At 36.7% G+C, this 23,643-nt stretch overlaps 2 protein-coding genes across 2 annotated transcripts; one reads left to right on the top strand and one right to left on the bottom strand.

Annotated features, from left to right (window-relative positions):
* The first annotated feature begins 1,040 nt into the window (after positions 1-1,040).
* On the top strand, positions 1,041-1,436 carry LOC136036820 (uncharacterized). The gene has a single exon (XM_065719152.1). It carries the CDS (start codon positions 1,041-1,043, stop codon positions 1,434-1,436), a length of 396 nt encoding a protein of 131 aa, XP_065575224.1.
* A 3,699-nt stretch (positions 1,437-5,135) lies between these two features.
* Positions 5,136-23,208, bottom strand: LOC136036821 (serine/arginine repetitive matrix protein 1-like). The gene is made up of 3 exons (XM_065719153.1): positions 23,110-23,208; positions 10,165-12,138; positions 5,136-5,207 (listed from the first exon to the last, which is right to left on the bottom strand). Exons 1-3 carry the CDS (start codon positions 23,206-23,208, stop codon positions 5,136-5,138), a joined length of 2,145 nt encoding a protein of 714 aa, XP_065575225.1.
* Positions 23,209-23,643: the final 435 nt, after the last annotated feature.

Consider the following 23,643-nt stretch of genomic DNA (forward strand, 5'->3'; position numbering starts at 1 on the left):
GCCAAACGCTCTTGCACTCATGGCGAGCAATCAGGCGGCCTTGCAACTTACGTTAGATCCTCTCTATCCACTTCTATGTTTGACCCGGCATTAGACTTTCTCGCTGTCAAAATCCAAGATATGGTTATAGTGAATGTTTACCTCCCTACGGACTATCGTGATTATCGATCAGATAGACTGTTTGCCATAAGTATTGCAAGGCTATTGAAGTGTATTGATAAAATAAAAAAGTATGGACTTTCGTGTCTGATAACAGGTGACTTTAACTGTGATCTTGAAAACCTGAGCGGCAATAACAGTTCAAGTTCTAATCGTGCTAATATGTTACTTGGTATGGTAGGTGATGAATTTATACTTGCGTCTAAGAATAAGAATTTTTTATATATTCATAATTTGGGCAGTATATCAAACCTAGATCATGTTACGCATACTCGATCAGTTACACCGAGTGAGGCTCTTGTTTCTGATTCAAATTTTACATCAGACCATTTTCCGTTGTTTTTCAATATTGATTTAAATGCTAATGTTTCGCCTCCTCCTGGAAGGCTCCAGAAGCGGCCTTATTTTGTTTGTGATTGGAAACGTGCGTCTATGAGCTCATTTCAGTCGACTTGTGATGAACTTGCTTCAAAAATCCGTGTTCCGTTTGATCTGCTGATGGTTAGTTAAAAGAACTATCCGGGGTCACTCCATGTCAAGTCAACCAGGTCATGTAACCCACCTCTTTAGATCTTGATGAAACTTGGCACAATTATTGCATTTGCTATCCTATTGATAAATACCAAATTTTATTTCTCTATCTATTATGTTTTTTTTTTCTACACATTTATTAATTGTCTTAATTCAACGTGATTTTAAGCCTTGGATTTCGCGTCTTGCAATTTAACCTGTACAGCAGAGCGATAGGTTTCAACTGTCTGGTTTCATCGCCTTCATTGATTTTGTTGCCGCATTTGACTCCCTTGTCAGGACTGAGCTTTGAAAGATTATAGTAGAAAACAGTGTCCCAGTGGAACTGATTTAGATAATCAAGGGAGCCGATGAGTCTACAGTTACAAGAGTCCGAACTGCTGATGGCGAAACGATGGAATTTTACATTACGTCAGGGGTCAAACCCGGGGTGGCCTGTTTTTCCTGCCCTGTTCAATTACATAATCGAGTGGATAATAGCGAATTTGCTTTACACCTACAAAGGGTTTGTTGTCGGTCAGAGAGAAGACAACCCAATCGCCCTGATAGACCTTAACTTTGCGGACAATGTGGATCTCATGAGTATCTCTTTGGCTGAACTGCAAAAGAAGGTCAACGATGTCTCATGTACATCAAAGAAAGCTGGCCTCATGATAAGCAAGTCTAAAACAAAAGTCATGAAAGCCAACGCCCCAAACCACCCAGATATCCATTTAGAGGGTGAAACCATTGAGACTATTAAATAGTTCTGCTACCTTGGTTCTGTCCTAACTCTGGATGGAGATGCTTAAGCTGACGTTAGAGCTCGAATAGGAGAGGCTTGGGTTGTCTTCACAAGCATGAAGAAGTCACTTTGGAATAGATATGAAATTAGTGTCAAGACAAAGATCTAAATGGATATCTGGGTGGGTTGGGGCGTTAGCTTTCATGACTTTTGTTTTTGTTAAAATTTCTAGATACCAGTATAAGTACTGATAGTTTCCAATCTTTTGGGAATTACTTTTTTGACCACCCCTCAACTAGAAAGTCTTTCAGCTGACATAGTAGTGTGGGGGATGACTCATACATCTCTGCTGAGATGTCATCCTCTCTGAGGGTTTTGTTATTTTTCATGTTTTTCAGTGCCAACGGAACATCAGCAAATGACGGTGGCTGTAGATCTATCTGGTTGGTTTCCTTCAGTGCATTCTGGAAATCTGGTGGATCACACAAAGCGTTGGGGTATTAAGGCTCAGAGAAATGTTCTTTTCATCTCTTAAGGTGGTCTTTTTGTGTCTGAATAAGGCTGCCCATTTTGTCTTTTAGTGAGTCTGTGGAGATGGGCAACTTGCCTGTCGCTTCCCTCAGCAGCTTGAATGTTTTCCTTAGGTTATGCGATTCTGCTGCTTGTTGCATATCAGAAGCCATTTGTTACCAAAATTTCTCCCTGTCACTATGAGTTAACTGCTTCACCAGCTTACGAGCATTTTTAGAGGCTCTTTAGGGATATTGAAAAGGGGTTGTTTGTTTTCCATTAGCTCAATTGTTTTGTCCAAGATCCAGAGCATTTGTTTCCTCTTGGTGTGACAAAGAACCTTTTCAACAACCTCTTGAGTCAGGACTTTAGGCTTGTGCCATCTGTTTTCGATGTCAGTGAAATCATTAAGGGCCTGAAATCGGTTGTTATGCTGTAGCTCAAAATCTTCCTTGATTTGTAGACTCAGTAGTTTTGATACATCAAACCTATTGGCCTTTATCTTTTTTGTGGGTGCTTAGTCTCTGGCCGAAATTACAACGAGAGGAGAGTGATTGGAGTCGTTTATTTAGCCTGTATCTGCAACTCTGTAAACACTTGCATCCATACGTAAGCTACTCCAATGTCTTCTGACAAGGAAGTGGTCAATCTGAGCTTTGGTGAAAACGTTGTTAGATCTTCAGGTCACAAGATGGAGCTTCTGGTGCTCGAACTGGATGTTCACCAGACATTGGTTATTATGTTTGGTAGGCTTAGCAGCCTCTCCTCGTTCTGGGATCTATCTCTGATAATATAACGTTCAATCCCTCCTTCAGTGTTTGCATCTGATTTACCAACCCTTGCGTTAAAGTCACCAGCAACAAATAGTATGTTGCTTCCTAAGACAGAGTCAAGTATTCTCTGCAGCTCAAAGTAGAACACATCTTTGGTGTCATCAGGACTATCTCTGATAGGCGTGTAGACAGACAATGTAGTCACGTTACTAATCCGGCCTTTCAGTCTCAAGGCAGAGATTCTTGCTGACACTGGTTGCCAAGAGATGATAGCTGATGCAGCAATTGGGTTCAGAAGTAATCCGACTCTATGGAGAGTGCTTCCATCAGTCAGTCCAGAGTTGCAAAATTCATATGTTTCTAAGTCTGAGAGGTCAATTGATTTGGTCAGTATGTTGTTCAATCTAGTCTCAGAAAGGCAACGTATATTGAGAACATACTTTTTCATTTTATTAGCAAGGAGCATCTGAGTTGATTCGGAATTGCAACTTCTTACGATCCAAGAACAAACTTTAAGTTTTTGGTGGAGATGATTAGCCCATTTCTTGAATCAGGCATCATCCAAGTCAGCTACTGTAGACGCCATAGTATTGATCTCTGTCTCTAGATCTTCTGTATTCATTATTGTTTCATGGAAATTTTATTGACCAGCAGCTCCCCTAGCTTCTTGCGCCCTGTTGTGTTAGCTGTTCTGCTGGTTGGGCTAGGCAACCAGCAGAATGTTTCAACATTCTACCGCAATGAGGTGCAACTTATGGCTCTCATCTAGCTTCACAAGGGACAGAAGTGTGAATAATAGCTACGATGTCCCAACCTTAGCTTGGGGCACCTGAGCTCTATCAGGCCCTATTTCCCCCTAGGATAAAGGAAATTCTTCCTTTATTAAGCCCAGTATATTAGTGATAACAAGAATAAATGAAAGTCATATTTGAATTTGAAATTCGATTCTGATCCATCCGTTTTGAGCGAGCTGAGCTAACACTCAACACATTAGCCAGCTTGGAAAAACAATCCATGATGGGCTATAATAAATGAGGGTGAAAATAATAAATTCAACATGTTCAGATTGTTCAATACTTCCATAACTGAAAACATGTTACCGCCCTTACTATATAAGTTGGCTAATTATATCTTAAATAGAGAGTAAAGATTGAAGTGGAAAACAGAAAAATAAATGGAGCCTTCTCTAGATCTTAATTGGAGTGGATTAAAGAAAATGCTGAGATGATGCTCCAAATGCTGAGATGTATTTTCTCAAACACAATTCAAGTTATAGATGAAGTAAATGATTTCCTTCTTCACAAAAAAATAATAGTCTATAATCAGCTTTATAAACAGGTTTAGATTCAGATTAGGATATTGGACGGTCAGTGCAAAATAGGGCTCAAGTGTGAAATTGGGCTTACAAAGAAAACACTGATAGGGGTCCAGTATTATAAGTAAATTGTTACCAAAAGGAGGATTCTTTGGGTTAAGAATACAATACTATGGAATGTAAAGTCTTGCATACTCAATACAAAATGGGACTGTCCCAGATTTCAAGTGGGTTTTACCGTGTTAATCCTTCCCTATTAACATCTTCAAGTTCAACTTCCCTTAACTCAATAGGCTGCTTATATTTTACTAACTAATACGAGCTTTTAAAATAGCCCCTTTTCCAATGTGAGAGGAGCTGTCTTCCCATGCTAACTCATTAGCTTAGAATAGTCATATCTATAGATCTTTATGAGTCACTAAGTTGGTTGAAAATTGCTCATTAGCATTCATACTCTGTTGCTACAAAACAGCAAATACTTAAGTTGCAATCCCATTTCATAGTTTAAACAAGTGTCAATTCGAAACTATTGAGGAGGGGTAAGTAAAATGTTGCTTTTTAAAACCTAGAAGGATGCAGATTTGCTATTATTTTTAATTTGTCAAAGAGAATTTCTCAGAGAATACACCCGAAAATAATAGTTTTCAAACTTTAAGAAAAAATAGGGCACACAAACACTCTCCTCCCCCTTCCTTATTTAAGACCTCTGAATTCCAGTTCCCATTCAAAAGGGTCAATTTTTATTGACGATCTATTACCATGGACTGTTTACAAGTTCCAGTTCCAAAATTTGTATACAGGGTATATAAACAGCCAATTGGTCCTTTCACCCCCTTTAATCCCCAAAAAGTATCTTCGGATAATAAAAAATCCTTTGTTCTCATCTGTAATCAAATTCTGGAAATAAAGAACTCTTCCTATGAATTAAAAACCAGTAATCCCAATAAAATCTCTTAATTCAATTGATAAGTTTTGAGAATTACGCATACTTCAGCTATCTATCTCCAGCAGCTTAAGGCCAATAGGCCATTCGGTACCAATATTTTTCTTCCCACCTATTCCTGCACACTCTAAAACAAATGATGGGTAACCCCTTTTTGTTGTCTTCATTATTCATTAGTAATCACTCATCAATTTGTCTACTCTTTGCCATTCCTCGAATTACTTTTGTTGAAGTAGAAGCCTTAAAACCTTTCTATCAATGTTACAAGGCAGGTTAGAATTCAGGATTGTAGTGTAGGTGTGGGGTAGGTTAGCCATGAAGCACAGGTGCTTAAGGGAAAGTCTCCAGACTGAGTGGCGTACAGTCAAATAAGACATGCTGGATAGTTTCATCAGTTGAGAAGCAGACATGGTATAGAGGGAGTGATGTAACTTCCTATTAAATAAAAAACTATTGATAAGAAGGGCTTCTGATTTCAGACAGTAATATAGCACTGTGTGTAATTTAGTATGAAAAAAAGAAAAAATCGATTTACTGTGATCAACATTAGATTTTGTCTAATAATGTCATGTGAATTGAAATCAGAGGAAGGACTTGGGCTTAACAAAGAAGCATTGGCTACTAGTAAATCAGCAGTATTATTATATTTGATGCCTTTACTTTGAAAAATGTTGGAAAAAAATCTGGTTACCTCTGGCCTGAAGGTTCAGACGCTGTCTTCTAATGTTGAAAAAGTCCTTATAATTGGCAATTCTATTTGTTTCAGCAATAGTATTACCAGTTCAGAGTCAAAAATTTTTTTTTCCTTTCCAGGAGAAAAAATCACAAATGTTTTTGTTGTCCGTAATTTTTTTTGGGTGATACAGAATTAAAAATTATTGTGCCCCCTTTTAAGTAACTAAAAACGACTGAAGAGCAACTAACTCTCCACCCACGCCCCTTTTTCCTAAAGTCATCCAATCAAAATTTTGAGATAACATAGCTGAATAGCCCTTTTATAGTACTTTCAATGGGAGGTACATACTATTTTTTTTTTGGGGGGGGGAGGAGAGAGGAAATCATCTGCTGGAGAATTTTACATGGGGAAACTTTTGTGTGATGACAAAATTTTTCGGGATGGACTTCGAAGAATAAATTTTACTGTGGGGGAATTTACTTGAATTTTTCTACAAAATGCTTTTCATTTTTTTTACTTTCTCTTTGACCGATTTTGTATATCAAAACATTCGTGCAAAATTTTTCTTGTGGAATTTTTGGCGGGATTTTGATTGTCTGTGTGATTTCTTCTTTGGGAGAGATTTTCCACGGGAGAAATTTTCAAAGGGAAAATTTTCCATGGAAGTCACCTTATGGTGGGAGGAAGGATTACCGGAAAAAAAAGAAATTACGGAGGTAAGATTTCCAAGAAGATTTGGGAAACAATGAGAAATTTGAGTCTTTTTCAAATGGAAACATGCTACGGGTACTCTTTCAGGCGAATTCTTCCGCATGAAATTAGTAGAATTCAGGTAGAAATTCAGGTAGAATTTACTAAGAAGAGTAGGGTTATTTTTATAAGCAGAAACTTTACGAAGAGAAATTTTCCAATATCAAACAAATTTGACCAAACATTGAACCAATCTAAGTTTTTTGACTGAATCATATATGTAATTAGCACCTTGCTTAACTTACATCCCTAGGTCCTGGGGGTAGGTTAACCCTGTACGCATTTTTTTGTCCAACCCATCCAGAATAAAATCATTTCCGCCATCCCACTAGTGAACTCTTTGTGTAAATAATAAACAATTGCACAATTTACAATGCTTGCCCCAGGAATGGAATATCATTCAGTAGGCATAGCTATTGACCTTTTGGGTATTCTGATAACTGGCTATCTCAAAGCTTTGATCTGATTTGAGCCAAGTATCTGCAGCATCCTGAATTTATAACTTAATATCCTAGCCTATTTGGTCATAACCAGGATCATACATTGTCCCCCTTCAAAATAATATAGCCTGTATTTAAACAATAAGAAAACTGTCTAATTCCCATCATCTACCCCAGAGACTATGTAGGCATGGTATCGCTTATATTTGGCCTTTTCCTACTTGAAGAAACATGGTTATTTCAAAATTTTATTCAGTATTTTGAAGGAGAAGATTTTTAAAAGGGTGCACCCCAGTCATTTTTCAATACTGCCCTGTGTACACTAAAAATTTTAACATAAACCTTCTGATGTTTTTTAGATATGGCTGATAATCCCTATTGAAAAAATTATACATAGGCTATAGTGTGTCTTGCTTTTGCTCAACCTTCCCTCCCTTAATCCTGTGGAAAATATTACCTTAGTATCTTAAAACCTTATCTGAGACCTGGGGCTAGACATGCCCCTTTTTGGAGACCTGGGATCAAACTCCCCCCCCTCTCCCAATAATGAAAATTTTATGTAGTGAAAGGGCAATTTGCATAAATTTATGGTCTTGTCCCAGTAACTGCAGGGCACCTTGCCATTTCTGGAGGTGAAGTTGTTCGATCTTAAGACTAGTTTGAACAAAATGCTTGTCTTGAATTTTTTTTTTGGGTGTGCTTGGGGTGGTAGTTCATAGGGTGCAGGAAGACACTTGGCTGCCTACAGGCCACTTTTGACTCCTAAAGTGGACACTAGAACTTGAAATATCCCACTAGTGAATCTCAGATCAAAAAGCCTTTCCGTCAGAGATCCAAACAAGGCTGGAAGACCAAGAAATTCAGAAATGGTGGAATGACCTTAGCCAGTCGGAAGGCTTAAGTTCTTACTATAAGGTGAAAGAAAATTATGGTGAAGAGTTATATTTTAAATTAGGGATTCCAAATGAATCCCTGAGGTCTTGGATGCAGGTGCGAGCAAACTGTCTCCCTCTTCACAGTATTTGGAAAAACAGGTGTACCTGGAAATGCGGTATACTTGTCCAATTTGCTAAATGAGCTCTTTCGTATAAAATTTTCGTATAAATTACTTCGTATATGAAAGAGGCTGCTTCCTCATCAACGCCCCGCTCTTTACGCTATAGTATGACTCTTTCTCTCAGCTCTATTTTTTAAAACAGTAAAAAACTTTAGCGTAAAGAGCGGGGCGTTGATGAGGAAGCAGCCCCTTTCATATACGAAGTAATTTCTGTTCGTTTTAAGTTTTAATGTCGCTCCTTACTTTCAGTTGAAAAAACTTGTTTTTTTTATTTAATTTCTGAACGTTTTTGAATCAATGCATGTTTTGATTTTGGCTCTCCGCAGAGAAATAATTAAAACGAAATTTGCATTTTTTTTATTTTATTTTTTTTGGCTAAATGGCTTTCTCATAATTTTGATCGAATGATTTTGAGAAAAAAGAGCGGGGGAGGAAGCCTAGTTGCCCTTCAATTTTTTGGTTAATAAAAAAGGCAACTAGAACTTTTAATTTTTTACGAATCTTTTTATTAGTAAAAGATATACGTAACTTATAAACTAGCTTACGTAAAGAACTTCTGTATTCTCATGTTTTTATTACACATATGAGAGGGTTCGCCCCCTCGTCAGTACCTCTCTCTTTACTCTAAATCTTAAATTTTGGCCCAATTCATTAAGAATGACCCCTGAATCACAAAAGCCGTAGAATAAATAGTTGACATTACTAAAAATACTTTAGCGTAAAGAGCGAGGTATTAGGAGGAGGTGAGCCCCTCATATGGGTAAAAATTTCTGTTCGTTTTAAGTTTTAATATTGCTCCTTACTTCCAGCTGAAAAAAAACTTTTTCATATTTATTTTTTCATTGTTTTTTTTTGATAATGCTAGTAAATCCTGCGCTCCCTTCATGGAAATTTTCTTCCCCCATGACAATTTCCTCGATGGAAAGTTTCCCCAGTATATCCCCCTCTTTTCAACCCCTCCCCCTACCAAAAAATCCTCCTGAAAACACCTGTACACTTCCCAACAACCATTACTATATGTAAGCACTGGTCAAAGTTTGTAACTTGTAGCCCCTCCGACGGGGACTGTGGAGGAGTAAGTCGTCCCCAAAGACATAGTTATAAGGTTTTTCGACTACGTTGAATAAAATGGCTATCTCAGAATTTTGATCCGTTGACTTTGGGAAAATAATTGGCGTGGTAGGGGGCCTAGGTGCCCTTCAATTTTTTTGGTCACTTAAAAAGGGCACTAGAACTTCTCATTTCCGTTAGAATGAACCCTCTCGTAACATTCTAGGACAACTGGGTCGATACGATCACCCCTGGGAAAAAGAAGAAGAAGAAGAAAAAAACACGCATTCGTGATCTGCCTTCTGGCAAAAAATATAAAATTCCACATTTTTGTAGATAGGAGCTTGAAACTTCTACAGTAGGGTTCTTTGATACACTGAATCTGATGGTGTAATTTTCGTTAAAATTCTATGACTTTTAGGGGTGTTTCCCCCTATTTTCTAAAATAACACAAATTTTCTCAGGCTCGTAACTTTTGGTGCGTAGGACTAAACTTGATGAAACTTATATATTTAAAATCAGCATTAAAATGTAATTCTTTTAATGTAGCTATTGGTATCAAAATTCCATTTTTTAGAGTGTTGGTTTCTATTGAGCCGGGTCGCTCCTTACTACAGTTAGTTACCATGAACTGTTTGATATTGACAGGGATTTTCTTAAACTTCTTTTACGTGCTTGAACTTTACTCGCCTAAATTTTTGCCACAAGCCTATGTCCCTAATCAGCCCATGCAGTGTCTACACAGGCTAACGTTTCATAGCCGAGGAAGGTTATAGCAATGCATAACATGCTGAAAATCTTCTCTATTCATTTCAGTCCACCCAACCCCACAAGAAATGCCGGGGAAGCATGTAAAATTTAAAATATTCACTATATTCAAATTTGAAAAAAAAATTAGGTGTGATGCTTCCCACCCCTAACGATTTTTTACAAGAGATTTATTTCTCTGCTGCCCAAAATTTCCCCAAAATAGTCTTCACAACCATTTTATAGGTTCAAAATTAAACTAGCACATATTCTAAAATACAATTGTTTAAGGAAAAATTCCCAGTTTCTATCAAAAAGTTTTTGAAAAGATTTTTGTGAAGACTTTCGGTGAAATAGCTAATTTAGTAGGTTTATCGTTCTAGATATGATTTACTTAGTTCAGCGATGTTAAGATGACTGCCTGACGTGGAAAGTCTGACGAATCCCAAATTTTTCTGTAAATATGAAACGATTCGTTTTGAAACTTACCTCTTGGGGATCCTTCCCCGGATCAGAGAAACCTGCAACAGCTAACTGACCTGTTTTTGTATATCTTAGCCTTCGAAAAGCGTAAAAGCGACAGAAAATATTTGCGTTGGGTATTAAATCGACTTTCTTTCCCTTTGGAGGGGGTGCCATTCGGCATTCTCGACATTTGCCTAATCGGGGTGCTACTTCATAACAAGGACTATCTTGTAAGAAGCTCTCACCAGATTTCTTTAATGACGCGACGCTTGGCTTGTTAAATGGATTTTTTGAACTTTTAGGCGGTAACGTAACATCATTTGGTACGGTCTTTTTTTCCTTATCACTTTCGTCTGATTCTGCAGACGAGTCCGACTTTTTTCCGTTTTTTCCCTTTTTTGCCCTTTTATCATCTTTATCAGTAGTCACTTCCGGTTTAGTATCAGTAGCTACAGTCTGATCAGATAATCCTCCTTCTTCAAGAGGCTTTGTACTAGGAGTAACTGAATCATTGTTGGCCATTCGTTGAAGCCAAGCAGCTCTCAGCTTGCGCACAGGTTGAGCTGAGCCATTGGTAGAAGCTGGTGCCGAACTATCGGTTTCGGACTTTGTTTCTATCCGCGGTGGAGACACCGATTCAGCTTCAGTGTGGTCCTTCTTAATATCAATGTCATCTTTAACTAAAACTTGTCCTGGTCCAAGATTCTCTTCAGCTTTAGAAAAGCGCGCAGCATCAGATTCCAAATTCACTTCCATCTTGATTGGTTTAGGTTCATTTAGATTTACATCACTCTTTTGTGGGTCAATCACAAGATCACGCGGCAAATCACGTGTATTTATCACAGACTGATATGAGACGGATTCACGACTCCGGGACATGTCTTGAACAATATCCCTTTGGTCAGTGGAGGATTCACGATGAGTTCTATTAGCCTCATTATTTACAGGTCGTAAATCCCTCTGCTGCTCACGGAAATCTTTGTGCATCTCACGTGACAGATCACGAGGAGCCTCACGAGGGGTTTCACGGTGAACCGGTTCTCGAGAAATAACTGGTTCGCTTATAACATGTTCACGAGGATAAGCAAACTGAGGTGGTTGTACACGTCCATCTTTGGGAGGAGAAACGTTGCTTTTCACATCGGCAGTAAATGCTAAAACGCTGCCTTTAGAGTCTGTATCGATGATTTTAAGGCCTCGTCTCAGCTGGGGATGCTGTGAAGTTTCCTTGTCTAGGGTACTACTTATTAGCTCTGCGACACTAATCATTCTTGATGGTGGTAGAACTTCGAGAGATTCTAATTTTTGCTTTTTTGCTTGTGAATCTTCATAACATGGTTTTTTTCCAAGATCTAAAGGTTCCATCTGTGGGGATGGGTGCTTCAATGATATCTGAGACGGGGGTGGTGTTCTTTCCGGGTAAAATGATCTTGACAATGGAGAAGGACTAGGAGAAGGCTTTGTTGTCAAAGCAATGGAGCTTTCTGCAGGTCGAAAAACAGGGATCCCAGTAGTTATGCCAGGAGAAGGTCTATATGGAACATTTGAATTAAGTCCTGGGCTTGGATTTTTGGGGGCAAGCATTGTTTGAGGATGAGTTTGAGCAGGACTAGGACTCTGTCTAATATTTGGACTTGAATTATACCTTCGACTGTCTTGGTACATTCTACCCTGATCAAAGGCTTCAGTTGGTGTCCGAGACGGTGCTGGATATGTGTATGACAGTTTTTCGGCAGGTTTAGATGGAATAGGACCTAAGTTCGGGCTTTGCCTAGGACTAGAACCTCTATGGGTCTGACTCGGTCCAGGACTTGCAGTTTTGTAATTATGGACTATATATCCTGTATGACCAGAGTAGGATTCACTATCACGATTTAAGCTTCTCGGCGTAGCCCCATGCTTAACTTCTTGAGGAGGGATTTCTCTTTTAATGGGCGAATTCCGATTTTGTTGCAGCTGGTGTTGCTGCTGATTCTGTTGCTGCTGGTGTTGTTGTTGCTGGTGGTGCGGCTACTGTTGGTGGACTGAGTGTGGCGCATGAGCAGGATGAGGATGATTGTGGTAGCTGAAAGCTGATGCAAAATTCAATTCAGCCTTAGGCAATCCAAGAGTAGTAGTGTATCCTGGAGTTCGTGACGACTGTTGAGTCATATCTTGCCTTCCCTGAAAGAAAAAAAAAACATTATATATTTCACAAACTTCGTAAAACCATTGCTACCATTTGTTTTTTTTTATGTAAAATGATGTTTTGATTTTGCTAACGTTTTCATAAATTTGTCACAAAAGGTCAACCACGCCAATACACCCTTCAGATTAGAACAAATAGGCTATACGAAAATTATAGCTTCCCTAAAAGAGCTGATTCGGCATATTTATGTATGATAATGTGGAACTAGTTACATTTTTTTGTTTAGGTTTTTATTGAATGTGCGGCAGTTATCGTTCTCTCTCTCTCTCTCTCTCTCTCTCTCTCTCTTTCTCTCTCTCTCTCTCTCTCTCTCTCTCTCTCTCTATTTCTCTCTCTCTCTCTCTCTCTCTCTCTCTCTCTCTCTCTCTCTCTCTCTCTCTCTCTCTCTCTCGTTTTCTCTCTCAGATTAACTGCAGCTGTAAAATGAAAATATTCGCTAACCGGTCTCTGTTACTATGTTTTGATTATATTTTACTTACAAAATTAGTTTCTGGCAAATCCAAAGAAACTGAGTAAAATACGTATAATTGAGCCAAATTCTCAGAAGTAAATCCCTCAAAATATTCTGGACAGTTCCCCTTGCTATTAGTATTAACTCCATCCAATCTTGTTAATCTGAGTCTTCTTCACATTCTAATTGGAATGTAGAGGTACGCCTACAGAGACTAAATTTAGCACACAGTCAGCTAAAAGTAAGATAACATGCTAAGGGCCAAAAACCAGTGATATTACAATATTATTTACAATGAAACTCTGCTAGAAAGTTTACATCTTTCGAGGCATTTCTCTTTAACAAATTCAGTAAGCAGAGAAAACAAAACTTAAAAATCAATAGTATTATTAAAGTGTGGGAAGATAAGGGAGCTGTAAAGTATCAACAGGTTTGTTAGAAATGCTTAGCACCTGATACCGAACAAGAAGATATGACTTGTCTCTAATAAATCTACCTATATAATGTCATAATGTAAATGTAGGTAACCTGTGTCCAATCACTAGCCTCCGGATTAGAAAAAATTATGCGGCGTCAAAATAAACGGTTTCTGAAGCCTGAAGCCAAATTAGTCTTCCTCGTTATGAAGTCATTAAGTTTCATACGGTTGAGGGATTGAGTTGAAACTTGTTTTTTGGCAGGGAGAAGGGTACAAAAACTACAAGGTTTGTACTGGAGGAAGGGGAAAAAAATTTCCAGTCCTTATGAGAACATAGGCTACATGGTATTTTTTGTTCTTTACAACGCCTGTCGATCAACGGACTTTGTTGTTAGTATCTGAACAAGTGTCCGGTCATATAAATTTCGTAGTTTTTGGCTTAGCTGAAGCGATCTTCATAATGTTCTTTATTTAGATAAGCTTTGAATGAACTCGAAAGTTTGTCTTCGGTACTTATTGAGTAACAATTTAATGCATTTTGAATTTCTCCTTTGCAAAGCGATCGGTGGTCTATAGACTACAGCAAAAGATATTTTTTTAATTATATTGTAAGTATATTATATATAATATATATTATATTATAATATATTAATAATAATATATAATAATATATAACATATAATATAATATATATAATATATATTAATAATATATTACTATATTATATAATTATAATATGTTATTAATATAATATATTAATATAAGTAATATAATATATTGTGAGTATATTATATTGTAAGTATGTAATTATAATTATATTGTACATATTGTAGAACAGAAAAGAAAAGTTGCTCGAAAGCAAGCGAAATTTCGAGAAGCTTATGCAAGGAAAAATCTTCCGTTTCGTAGCTTACTTAACAATATAAAATTAAAACAAAATGCCCCAACTCCAAAACTAGATAATTTAATTTCAAAACCGTGAAGGCCATTGAATATCTCTTTGAAAACCTGAGATTGAGATACTGTATCACTTCTGATTTGCAGAATGATTCCAGAAGTCTCTCAAATTCCGAATTCTGATTTAATTTTTCTTTTTTTAAATAAAATTTTATACTTTGATGCCTCTTATATTTTGTTCGAGTAATACTGTGAAACGTGCGTTTCTTAAAGTTAAATTCTGATTTAATTTTTCTTTTTTTAAAATAAAATTTTATACTTTGATGCATCTTATATTTTGTTCGAGTAATACTGTGAAAAGTACGTTTCTTAAAATTAAATTCTGATTTAATTTTTTTTAAAATAAAATTTTATACTTTGATGCCTCTTATATTTTGTTCGAGTAATACTGTGAAAAGTGCGTTTCTTAAAATTAAATTCTGATTTAATTTTTCTTTTTTTAAATAAAATTTTATACTTTAATGCCTCTTATATTTTGTTCGAGTAATACTGTGAAAAGTGCATTTCTTAAAATTAAATTCCGATTGAATTTGTTCTTTTTTTAAAATAAAATTTTATACTTTGATGTCTCTTATATTTTGTTCGAGTAATACTGTGAAAAGTGCGTAAGAAGGCATAAATTTATTTATCCATCAAACTGATTTGTAGGGTAACTATGTGAGCGTCACTTAGTAAGCTTTACTTGAAAAAAAAAACCAACAAAGCAACGGTTTTTTCGTTTTTAGCGAGTTTTTTTCTGGATAAGCTAATTTTCCCAACAAACTTAATACTCTACGAACCGAAATTTGTATTATGTTTTCGGAATCAAAATTTTTTCTATGACTTTTACTGCTTTTATATTTTTTTTCCCACGAATTTACCACATTCTGTCTCATTAAAGCAACAAGGTTTCCTAGAATCTGTTTTTAATCCCCTGCAATTCTTTTTGTAAAACATCGGATACATCTTCGATAACTTAAACAAACCAATATGTACCTTCTTAGACATTTTGAGAACTGAAATACTAAGCTATAATTTTACGTGTGCCCATTCACATGGGAGGAGCTATTTTTGTTAAGTCTGTGGCACCAAAAAAACACATTTTTTAGATTTTCCCAATAGGATCTAATATATTACGTAAAATGCCCATTCTGTATTTTTTCGAAGGTTTACCCCACACACCTTTAAACAAAACCCTACGTTCGCGTCAGTTGGCTACGTGTTACATCTCTGTGAAGTATTTATGAAAAGGTGTTTTAATCTCTTCTATATGAGAAAACGAAGCAATTACTTGCAAAATATTTTAATCCCGCATAAATGGAGTATTTTTAGACTATCTGGAAATAAAAATAATTTGAGTGCGAAAGCAGATAGATTTCACATTTTATTGTGCAAATTATCGTACTATGGTTGTTTAAGAACAAATTAATAGTGAAGATACAACAATAGAGCAACACTGAGCAAACATTAAAACACCAAACAAAAAATACACTGTTACAATGTATTTTTTAGGGGGGGAGTTGTCGGGAAAAAGTCAATGGCTATCTCAATGGCTATCTCAAAATTTTGATCTGTTGACTTTGGGAAAAAATGAGCGTGGGAGGGGGCCTAGATGCCCTCCAATTTTTTTGGCCACTTAAAAAGGGCACTAGAACTTTTCATTTCCGTTAGAATCAGCCCTCTCGCGACATTCTAGGACCACTTGGTCCATACGATGACCCCTGGGGAAAAGAAAAAAAAAAAAAAACAAACAAACAAATAAACACGCACCCGTGATTTGTCTTCTGGCAAAAAATACAAAATTCCACATTTTTGTAGATAGAAGCTTGAAACTTCTATAGTAGGGTTCTCTGATACGTTGAATCTGATGGTGTCATTTTCGTTAAGATCCTACGACTTTTAGGGGGTGTTTCTCCCTATTTTCTTAAATAAGGCAAATTTTCTCAGGCTCGTAACTTTTGATGGGTAAGACTAAACTTGATGAAACTTATATATTTAAAATCAGCATTAAAATGCGATTCTTTTGATGTAGCAATTGATATCAAAATTCAATTTTTTTGAGTTTTGGTTACTATTGAGCCGGGTCGCTCCTTACTACAGTTCGTTACCACGAACTGTTTGATTGTTTAAGCATAATAATATACAATTCCTAAAAATGTACTTCTTTGAGGAATTAGATTTACCCCCATGCAAAAACCGCAATTCGTAGTAAGGATCGAAGTTTGTAGTCTTCGTTGGCATACCTGCACACAGAACAATAAAAATCCCTCCCATCCTAATTTGTCGTGCTCAAAGATTGGTCAACCCAAACATTAAAATTCATTTTTTTTAATGGTGGCATACAATTAATTCTATTTTCTTTTTTTTTCTTTCTTCTTTACACAGATATAATTTAGCAGAAAGGTAAACCTTGTTGAAATCACAAGTCCTGCGAGAAGTTTCATTCTGTATGATTGGCGAAGAGGCACTCTTTGCTAATCATAGAGATCCCTATGATACCCCTATATTTTTACAAGGGGCACCAAACAGCAGTTTGCCCAGGGAATCAACAACCATTTGGCACTGTTTCGGAGGTTATCGTCCCACCATGGATTTATATCCCTATGAAGATCCCTATGATACCCCTATATTTTTACAAGGGGCACCAAACAGCAGTTTGCCCAGGGAATCAACAACCATTCGGCACTGTTTCGGAGGTTATCGTCCCACAATGGATTTATATTCCTATGAAGAGGACATAATTTTTATCAGTTTCGCTTCAGCACAACTCTGAAATAGAGTTTCCTACAACTTCTGCAGTTTTTACGCGGACAAAAAATACCTTTTACATATGGAGTAAAGAGCGAAGTTTAAACTAATGACATGGAGAAACGGTGCACGATAAATTTCATACTATAACGAAATCCAGGAAATGGCTATTAGAACATTTGTATTCTCCGGTCTTAAAAAAAGAAAAAAAAAACACGGGAAAGAAAGGAAAAACAAAAATCAAAAGGGACATGGTCAGGTGTTTTCAAGGGAATCAATATAAAGGTAAAAGATTCCTTTTTCTTCCGAATTTAACAGACACAACCCTACGAAAAAACCTGAGTCAGGTTGACCAGTGGCATCATGCATCAGACCGCAAGCTCTGACGGGTATTTTAGTCCTCCTTCCCATTACTGAAAAGTCGATATTTTTACGATCATTATAGAATTCAAAAATTGTTCCTTTCCTCAGAAAAAGAAAACAAGCCCAACAAGAGCTGGACAATTGTGGCAAGAACTGGAGACAACCTATCGATCTTGTCAGACCTCTTGTTACATTATTTTTTTTCATATACGAAAATAAAAATAAAATTTAAATAAAAAAAAACAAGTTTTTTTAACTGGAAGTAAGGAGCGACATTAAAACTTAAAACGCACAGAAATTACTTCATATATGAAAGAGGCTGCTACCTCATCAACGCCCCGTTCTTTACGCTAAAGTTTGACTCTTTCTCTCAATTCTTCTTTTTAAAACAGTAAAAAATTTTAGCGTAAAGAGCGGGGCGTTGATGAGGTAGCAGCCTCTTTCATATACGAAGTAATTTCTGTGCGTTTTAAGTTTTAATGTTGCTCCTTACTTCCAGTTAAAAAAACTTTTTTTTTTATTCAATTTCTGAACGTTTTTGAATCAATGCATGTTTTGATTTTGGCTCTCCGCAGAGGAATAATCAAAACGAAATTTGCATTTTTTTTTTTTTTTTGCTAAATAGCTTTCTCGTAATTTTGATCGAATGATTTTGAGAAAAAAAGAGCGGGGGACGAAGCCTATTTGCCCTCCAATTTTTTGGTTAATTAAAAAAGCAACTAGAACTTTTAATTTTTTACGAATATTTTTATTGGTAAAAGATTTACGTAACTTATAAATTAGCTTACGTAAAGAACTTTTGTATTCTCATATTTTTATTACATATATGAGGGGATTTGCCCCATCGTCAGTACCTCGCTCTTTACACTAAAGCTTAAATTTTATCCCAATTCATTAAGAATGACCCCTGAATCTCAAAAGCCGTAGAATAAATAGTTGAAATTACTAAAAATACTTTAGCGTAAAGAGCGAGGTATTAGAAGGAGGTGAGCCCCTCATATGGGTAATCATTTCTGTTTGTTTTAAGTTTTATTGCTGTTCCTTACTTCCAGCTGAAAAGCTTTTTCACATTTATTTTTTAATTGTTTTTTTTTTAATAATGCTTGTAAATCCTGCTCTCCATTCATGGAAATCTTCTTCTCCCATGACAAATTCTCGATGGAAAGTTCCCCCACCATATCCCCCTCTTCTCAACCCCTCCCCCTAACCAAAAAAATCCTCCTAAAAACGCCTGTATACTTCCCAATAACCATTACTATATGTAAGCACAGGTCAAAGTTTGTGACTTGTTGCCCCTCCCACGGGGACTGTGGGGGAGTAATTCGTCCCCAAAGACATAGTTATAAGGTTTTTCGACTACACTGAATAAAATGGCTATCTTACAATTTTGATCCGTTGACTTTGGGAAAATAATTAGCTTGGGAGGGGGCCTAGGTGCCCTCCAATTTTTTTGGTCACTTAAAAAGGGCACTAGAACTTTTCATTTCCGTTAGAATGAGCCCTCTTGCAACACTCTAGGGCAACTGGGTCGATACGATCACCCCTGGGAAAAAGAAAAAAAAAAAAAAAAACAACAAAAAAAACAAATAAACACGCAACCGTGATCTGCCTTGTGGCAAAAAATGCAAAATTCCACATTTTTGTAGATAGGAGCTCGAAACTTCTACAGTAAGGTTCTCTAATATGTTGAATCTGATGGTGTGATTTTCGTTAAGATTCCATGACTTTTAGGGGGTGTTTCCCCCTATTTTCTAAAATAACGCAAATTTTCTCAGGCTCGTGAGTTTTGATAGGTAAGACTAAACTTGATGATACTTATATATTTAAAACCAGCATTAAAATGCGATTCTTTTGATGTAGCTATTGGTATCAAAATTCCATTTTTTAGAGTTTTGGTTACTATTGAGCCGGGTCGCTCCTTACTACAGTTCGTTACCACGAACTGTTTGATAAACCATTTTCTTTTCAGGTGTCAGTGGCTAAATGAGCTAAGAGGTTGCTTTCTTGGGGTGGATGGTCATGAGCCCCTTCTTGTAACTTTGAATTTGACGTCGAAAATAAATATAGTAGCAATGGCAAATTTTGTCCAGAAGGGTCTTGTTATTCGAAAGTCGATTGTTACATAATTTAGTTTGTTAATTGTTATATATGTATGTATACGGCATGAAAAATGGCTTTAAATACAGTCATTCATTCATTCTATCATATCCAACCAAATGAGTTCTCGAGTTTAACAACCACCCCTTTAATATGAACTGGCTCCACAGAGAACAATAGTAGTTTGAAAGCCTTATAGGCCCAATTTAGATTTTAAGCTAAATTTAAATATTCAGTGAAGACACCTGATCTGCTATAATTTTAAGCTATAACATTTTACTTATGGATTTAAATCAGCTTATGTCAGCAAGTGATAAGCTGTTAAAAATCAACTAGGGCCAATATGACTGTTAGCCTTTTCAGGCCTGATTCCCTTGCAAATCAGCATTAAAAAAAATATTGGGACAGCCATTCTTTTTTTTCTTGGTTACATTAGAATTGAAATGTTCAAGTGAATTTGAGGTGGCATATGCCTCCTGTTTTGCATGATTCCTCAGACTGGGTAACCCCTTGTATTTATCGAAATCCAGAAGGGAGGAGGTGCAGGCCTTATTGGGGTTTTTGAATTTGTTTTAGTAATTTCAAATGAGAATAGGAAATAAAATAAGAGACAGATGCTCACCACCAACTGTTACTCTTGACCTTTTGTAACCTTTAAGGTTTAATTTTATGATCCAGGCTATTCTAGCTGAATATATTTGGAATTTGTACCCTAATCACAAGAAAATCTCTTCAGATGGATCTATCCAGGTCAGACAACAGGATTATGTATTCCATTGCTAGACCAAAACCTTTATGTACCACTTCCCCTGGGATATTCGATTTTGTCGACTTAATTACGCGCCATTTGCCTGGCCCCAGATGTTCTTATAAAATCATAGCATCATAGATGAGACTATTCTTTGCCTTTTTGACTCTGAATTGGTAACACTATTGCTGAAACAAATAGAATTGCCAATTATAAGGACTTATTCAACATCAGAAGACAGCTTCTGAACCTTCAGGCCAGAGGTAACCAGATTTGTTGCCAAAATTGTTCAAAGTAAAGGCATCAAATATAATGATACTGCTGATTTACTAGTAGCCAATGCTTCTTTGTTAAACCCAAGTCCTTCCTCTGATTTCAATTCACTAGACATTATTAGACAAAATCTAATGTTGATCACAGTAAATTGATTTTTTCTTTTTTTCATACTAAATTACACAGTGCTATAGTACTGTCTGAAATCAGGTGCCTTTCTTATCAATAGTTTGTTATTTAATTGGAAGTTACATCACTCCCCTCTATGCCATGTCTGCTTCTCATCTGATGAAACTATCCAGCATGTCTTATTTGACTATCAGCCACTCAGTGTGGAGACTATTTCCCTTAAGCACCTCTGCTTCATGGCTAACCTACCACACACCTACACTGCAATCCTGAATTCTAACCTGCCTTGGCACATTGATAGAAAGGTTTTAAGGCTTCTACTTCAACAAAAGTGATTAGAGGAAAGGCAAAGAGGAGACAAATTGATTAGTGATTACTAATCAATAATGAAGAAAACAAAAAGAGGTTACCCATCATTTGTTTTAAAGTGTGCAGGAGTGAGTGGGAAGAAACATTTTGGTACCGAATGGCCTATTGGCCTTAAGCTGCTGGAGATATGTAGCTGAAGTACCCGTAATTCTCAAAACCTATCAATTGAATTAAGAAATTTTATTGGGATTATTGGTTTTTAATTCATAGGAAGACTTCTTTATTTTTAGAATTTGATTAGAGATAAGAACAAAGGATTTCTTATTATCCGAAGATACTTTTTGGGGATTAAAGGGGGTGAAAGGAACAATTGGCAGTTTATATACCCTGTATACAAATTTTGGAACTGGAACTTGTAAAGAGTCCATCGTAATAGATCGTCAATAAAAAGTGATCCTTTTGAATGGGAACTGGAATTCAGAGGTCTCAAATAAGGAAGGGGGAGGAGAGTGTTTGTGTGCCCTATTTTTTCCTAAAGTTTGAAAACTATCATTTTCGGGTGTATTCTCTGAGAAATACTCTTTGACAAATTAAAAATAATAGTAAATCTGTATCCTTCTAGGTTTTAAAAAGCAACATTTTACTTACCCATCCTAAATAGTTTCAAATTGACACTTGTTTAAGCTATGAAATGGGATTGCAACTTAAGTATTTGCTGTATTTGGCAACAGAGTATGAATGCTAATGAGCACTTTTCAACCAACTTAGTGACTCATAAAGATCTGTAGATCTGACTATTATAAGCTAAGGAGTTAGCATGGGGAGACAGCTCCTCTCACATTGGAAAAGGGGCTATTTTAAAAGCTGGTATTCGTTAGTAAAATATAAGCAGCCTATTGAGTTAATTAAAGTTGAACTTAAAGATGTTCAGAGGGAAGGATTAACAGGGTAAAACCCCCTTGAAATTTGGGACAGTCCCATTTTATATTGAGTATGCAAGACTTTACATTCCATAGTATTGTATTGTTAACCCAAAGAATCCTCCTTTTGGTATACAATTTACTTATAATACTGGACCCCTTATCTGTGTTTTCTTTGTAAGCCCAATTTCACACTTGAGCCCTATTTTGCACTGACCATCCAATATCCTAATCTGAATGTAAACCTGTTTATTAAGCTGATTATAGGCTATTATTTTCTTGTGAAGAAGGAAATTATTTACTTCATCCATAACTTGAATCATGTTTGAGAAAATACATCTCAGCATTTGGATCATCATCTCAGCATTTTCTTTAATCCACTCCAATTCAGATCTAGAGAAGGCTCCATTTATTTTTCTGTTTTCCACTTCAATCTTTACTCTCTATTTCAGATATAATTACCCAAGTTATATAATAAGGGCGGTAATATGTATTCAGTTATGGAAGTACTGAACAACCTGAAAATGTTGAATTTATTATTTTCACCCTCATTTATTATAGCCCATCATGGATTGTTTTTCCAAGCTGGCTAATGTGTTGAGTATTAGCTCAGCTTGCTCAAAACAGATGGGCTTAAAAATAAGAAGCAGATTCTTGCATTGTTAATTTTACTCTCTTTTTGTTGTTAAAGTTGTGTGTGACAACTAATGGAAATTTTTTTGATTATTAGAATATTGAGATATCTAAGAAATAGACATGTCTTTAGAATCAGAATCGAATTTCAAATTCAAATATGACTTTCATTTATTCTTGTTATCACTAATATGGTCGGTTTATAAAGGAAAATTTTCCTTTATCCTAGGGGGAAATAGGGCCTGATAAACCTCAAGTGCTCCAAGCTAAGGTTGGGACATCGTAGCTATTATTCACACTCCTGTCCCTAGTGAAGCTAGCTGAGAGCCCTAAATTGCACCTCATTGCGGTAGAATGTTGAAACGTTTTGTTGGTTGCCTAGCCCAACCGACAGAACAGCTAACACAACAGGGCACAAGAAGTTAGGGGAGCTGCTGGTCAATAAAATTCCCATTAAACATTAATGGATACAGAAGATTCAGAGGCAGAGATCAATACTATGGCGTCTGCAGTAATTGAAGTGGATGATGCCTGATTCAAGAAATGGGCTAATCATCCCCACCAAAAACTTAAAGCTGGTTTTTGGAACGTAAGAAGTTGCAAGGCCGAGTCAACTCAGATGCTCCTTGCTAATGAAATGAAAAAGTATGTTCTCAATATACGTTGCCTTTCTGAGACTAGATTGAACAACATACTGACCAAATCAATTGACCTCACAGACTCAGAAACATAGGAATTTTACAAATCTGGACTGACTGATGGAAGCACTCTCCATTGAGTCGGGTTACTTCTGAACCCAATTGCTGCATCAGCTATCATCTCTTGGCAACCAGTGTCAGCAAGAATCTCTACCATGAGACTGAAAGGCCAGATTAGTAACGTAACCACATTGTCTGTCTACACGCCTATCAGAGATAGTCCTGATGACCGCAAAGATGTGCTCTACCTTGAGCTCCAGAGAATACTTGACTCCGTCTCATGAAGCAACATACTATTTGTTGCTGGTGACTTTAACGCAAGGGTTGGTAAATCAGATGCAATCACAGAAGGGGGGATTGGACGTTATATTATCAGAGATAGATGCCAGAACGGCGAGAGGCTGCTACAGCCTACCAAACATAATAACCAATGTCTGGTGAACATCCAGTTCGAGCACCAGAAGCTTCATCTTGTGACCTGAAGATCTAACAACGTTGTCACCAAAGCCCAGATTGACCACTTCCTTGTCAGAAGACATTGGAGTAGCTTACATATGGATGCAAGTGTCTACAAAGGTGCAGATACAGGCTA

The sequence above is a fragment of the Artemia franciscana genome, chromosome 16 (assembly GCF_032884065.1).
Source record: "Artemia franciscana chromosome 16, ASM3288406v1, whole genome shotgun sequence".
Lineage (NCBI taxonomy): Eukaryota > Metazoa > Arthropoda > Branchiopoda > Anostraca > Artemiidae > Artemia > Artemia franciscana.

What these genes read in the sequence shown, in the direction of transcription:
- LOC136036821 (XM_065719153.1), bottom strand. Translation starts at nt 23,208, where the DNA reads ATGGTAGAGATTCTTGCTGACACTGGTTGCCAAGAGATGATAGCTGAT. An exon ending in AATGGAGAGTGCTTCCATCA is followed by an intron (nt 12,139 to 23,109) that starts GTCAGTCCAGAT and finishes CCGCACCACCAG; the next exon opens with CAACAACAACACCAGCAGCA. An exon ending in CGGGGAAGGATCCCCAAGAG is followed by an intron (nt 5,208 to 10,164) that starts GTAAGTTTCAAA and finishes TAACATTGATAG; the next exon opens with AAAGGTTTTAAGGCTTCTAC.
- LOC136036820 (XM_065719152.1), top strand. Translation starts at nt 1,041, where the DNA reads ATGAGTCTACAGTTACAAGAGTCCGAACTGCTGATGGCGAAACGATGG.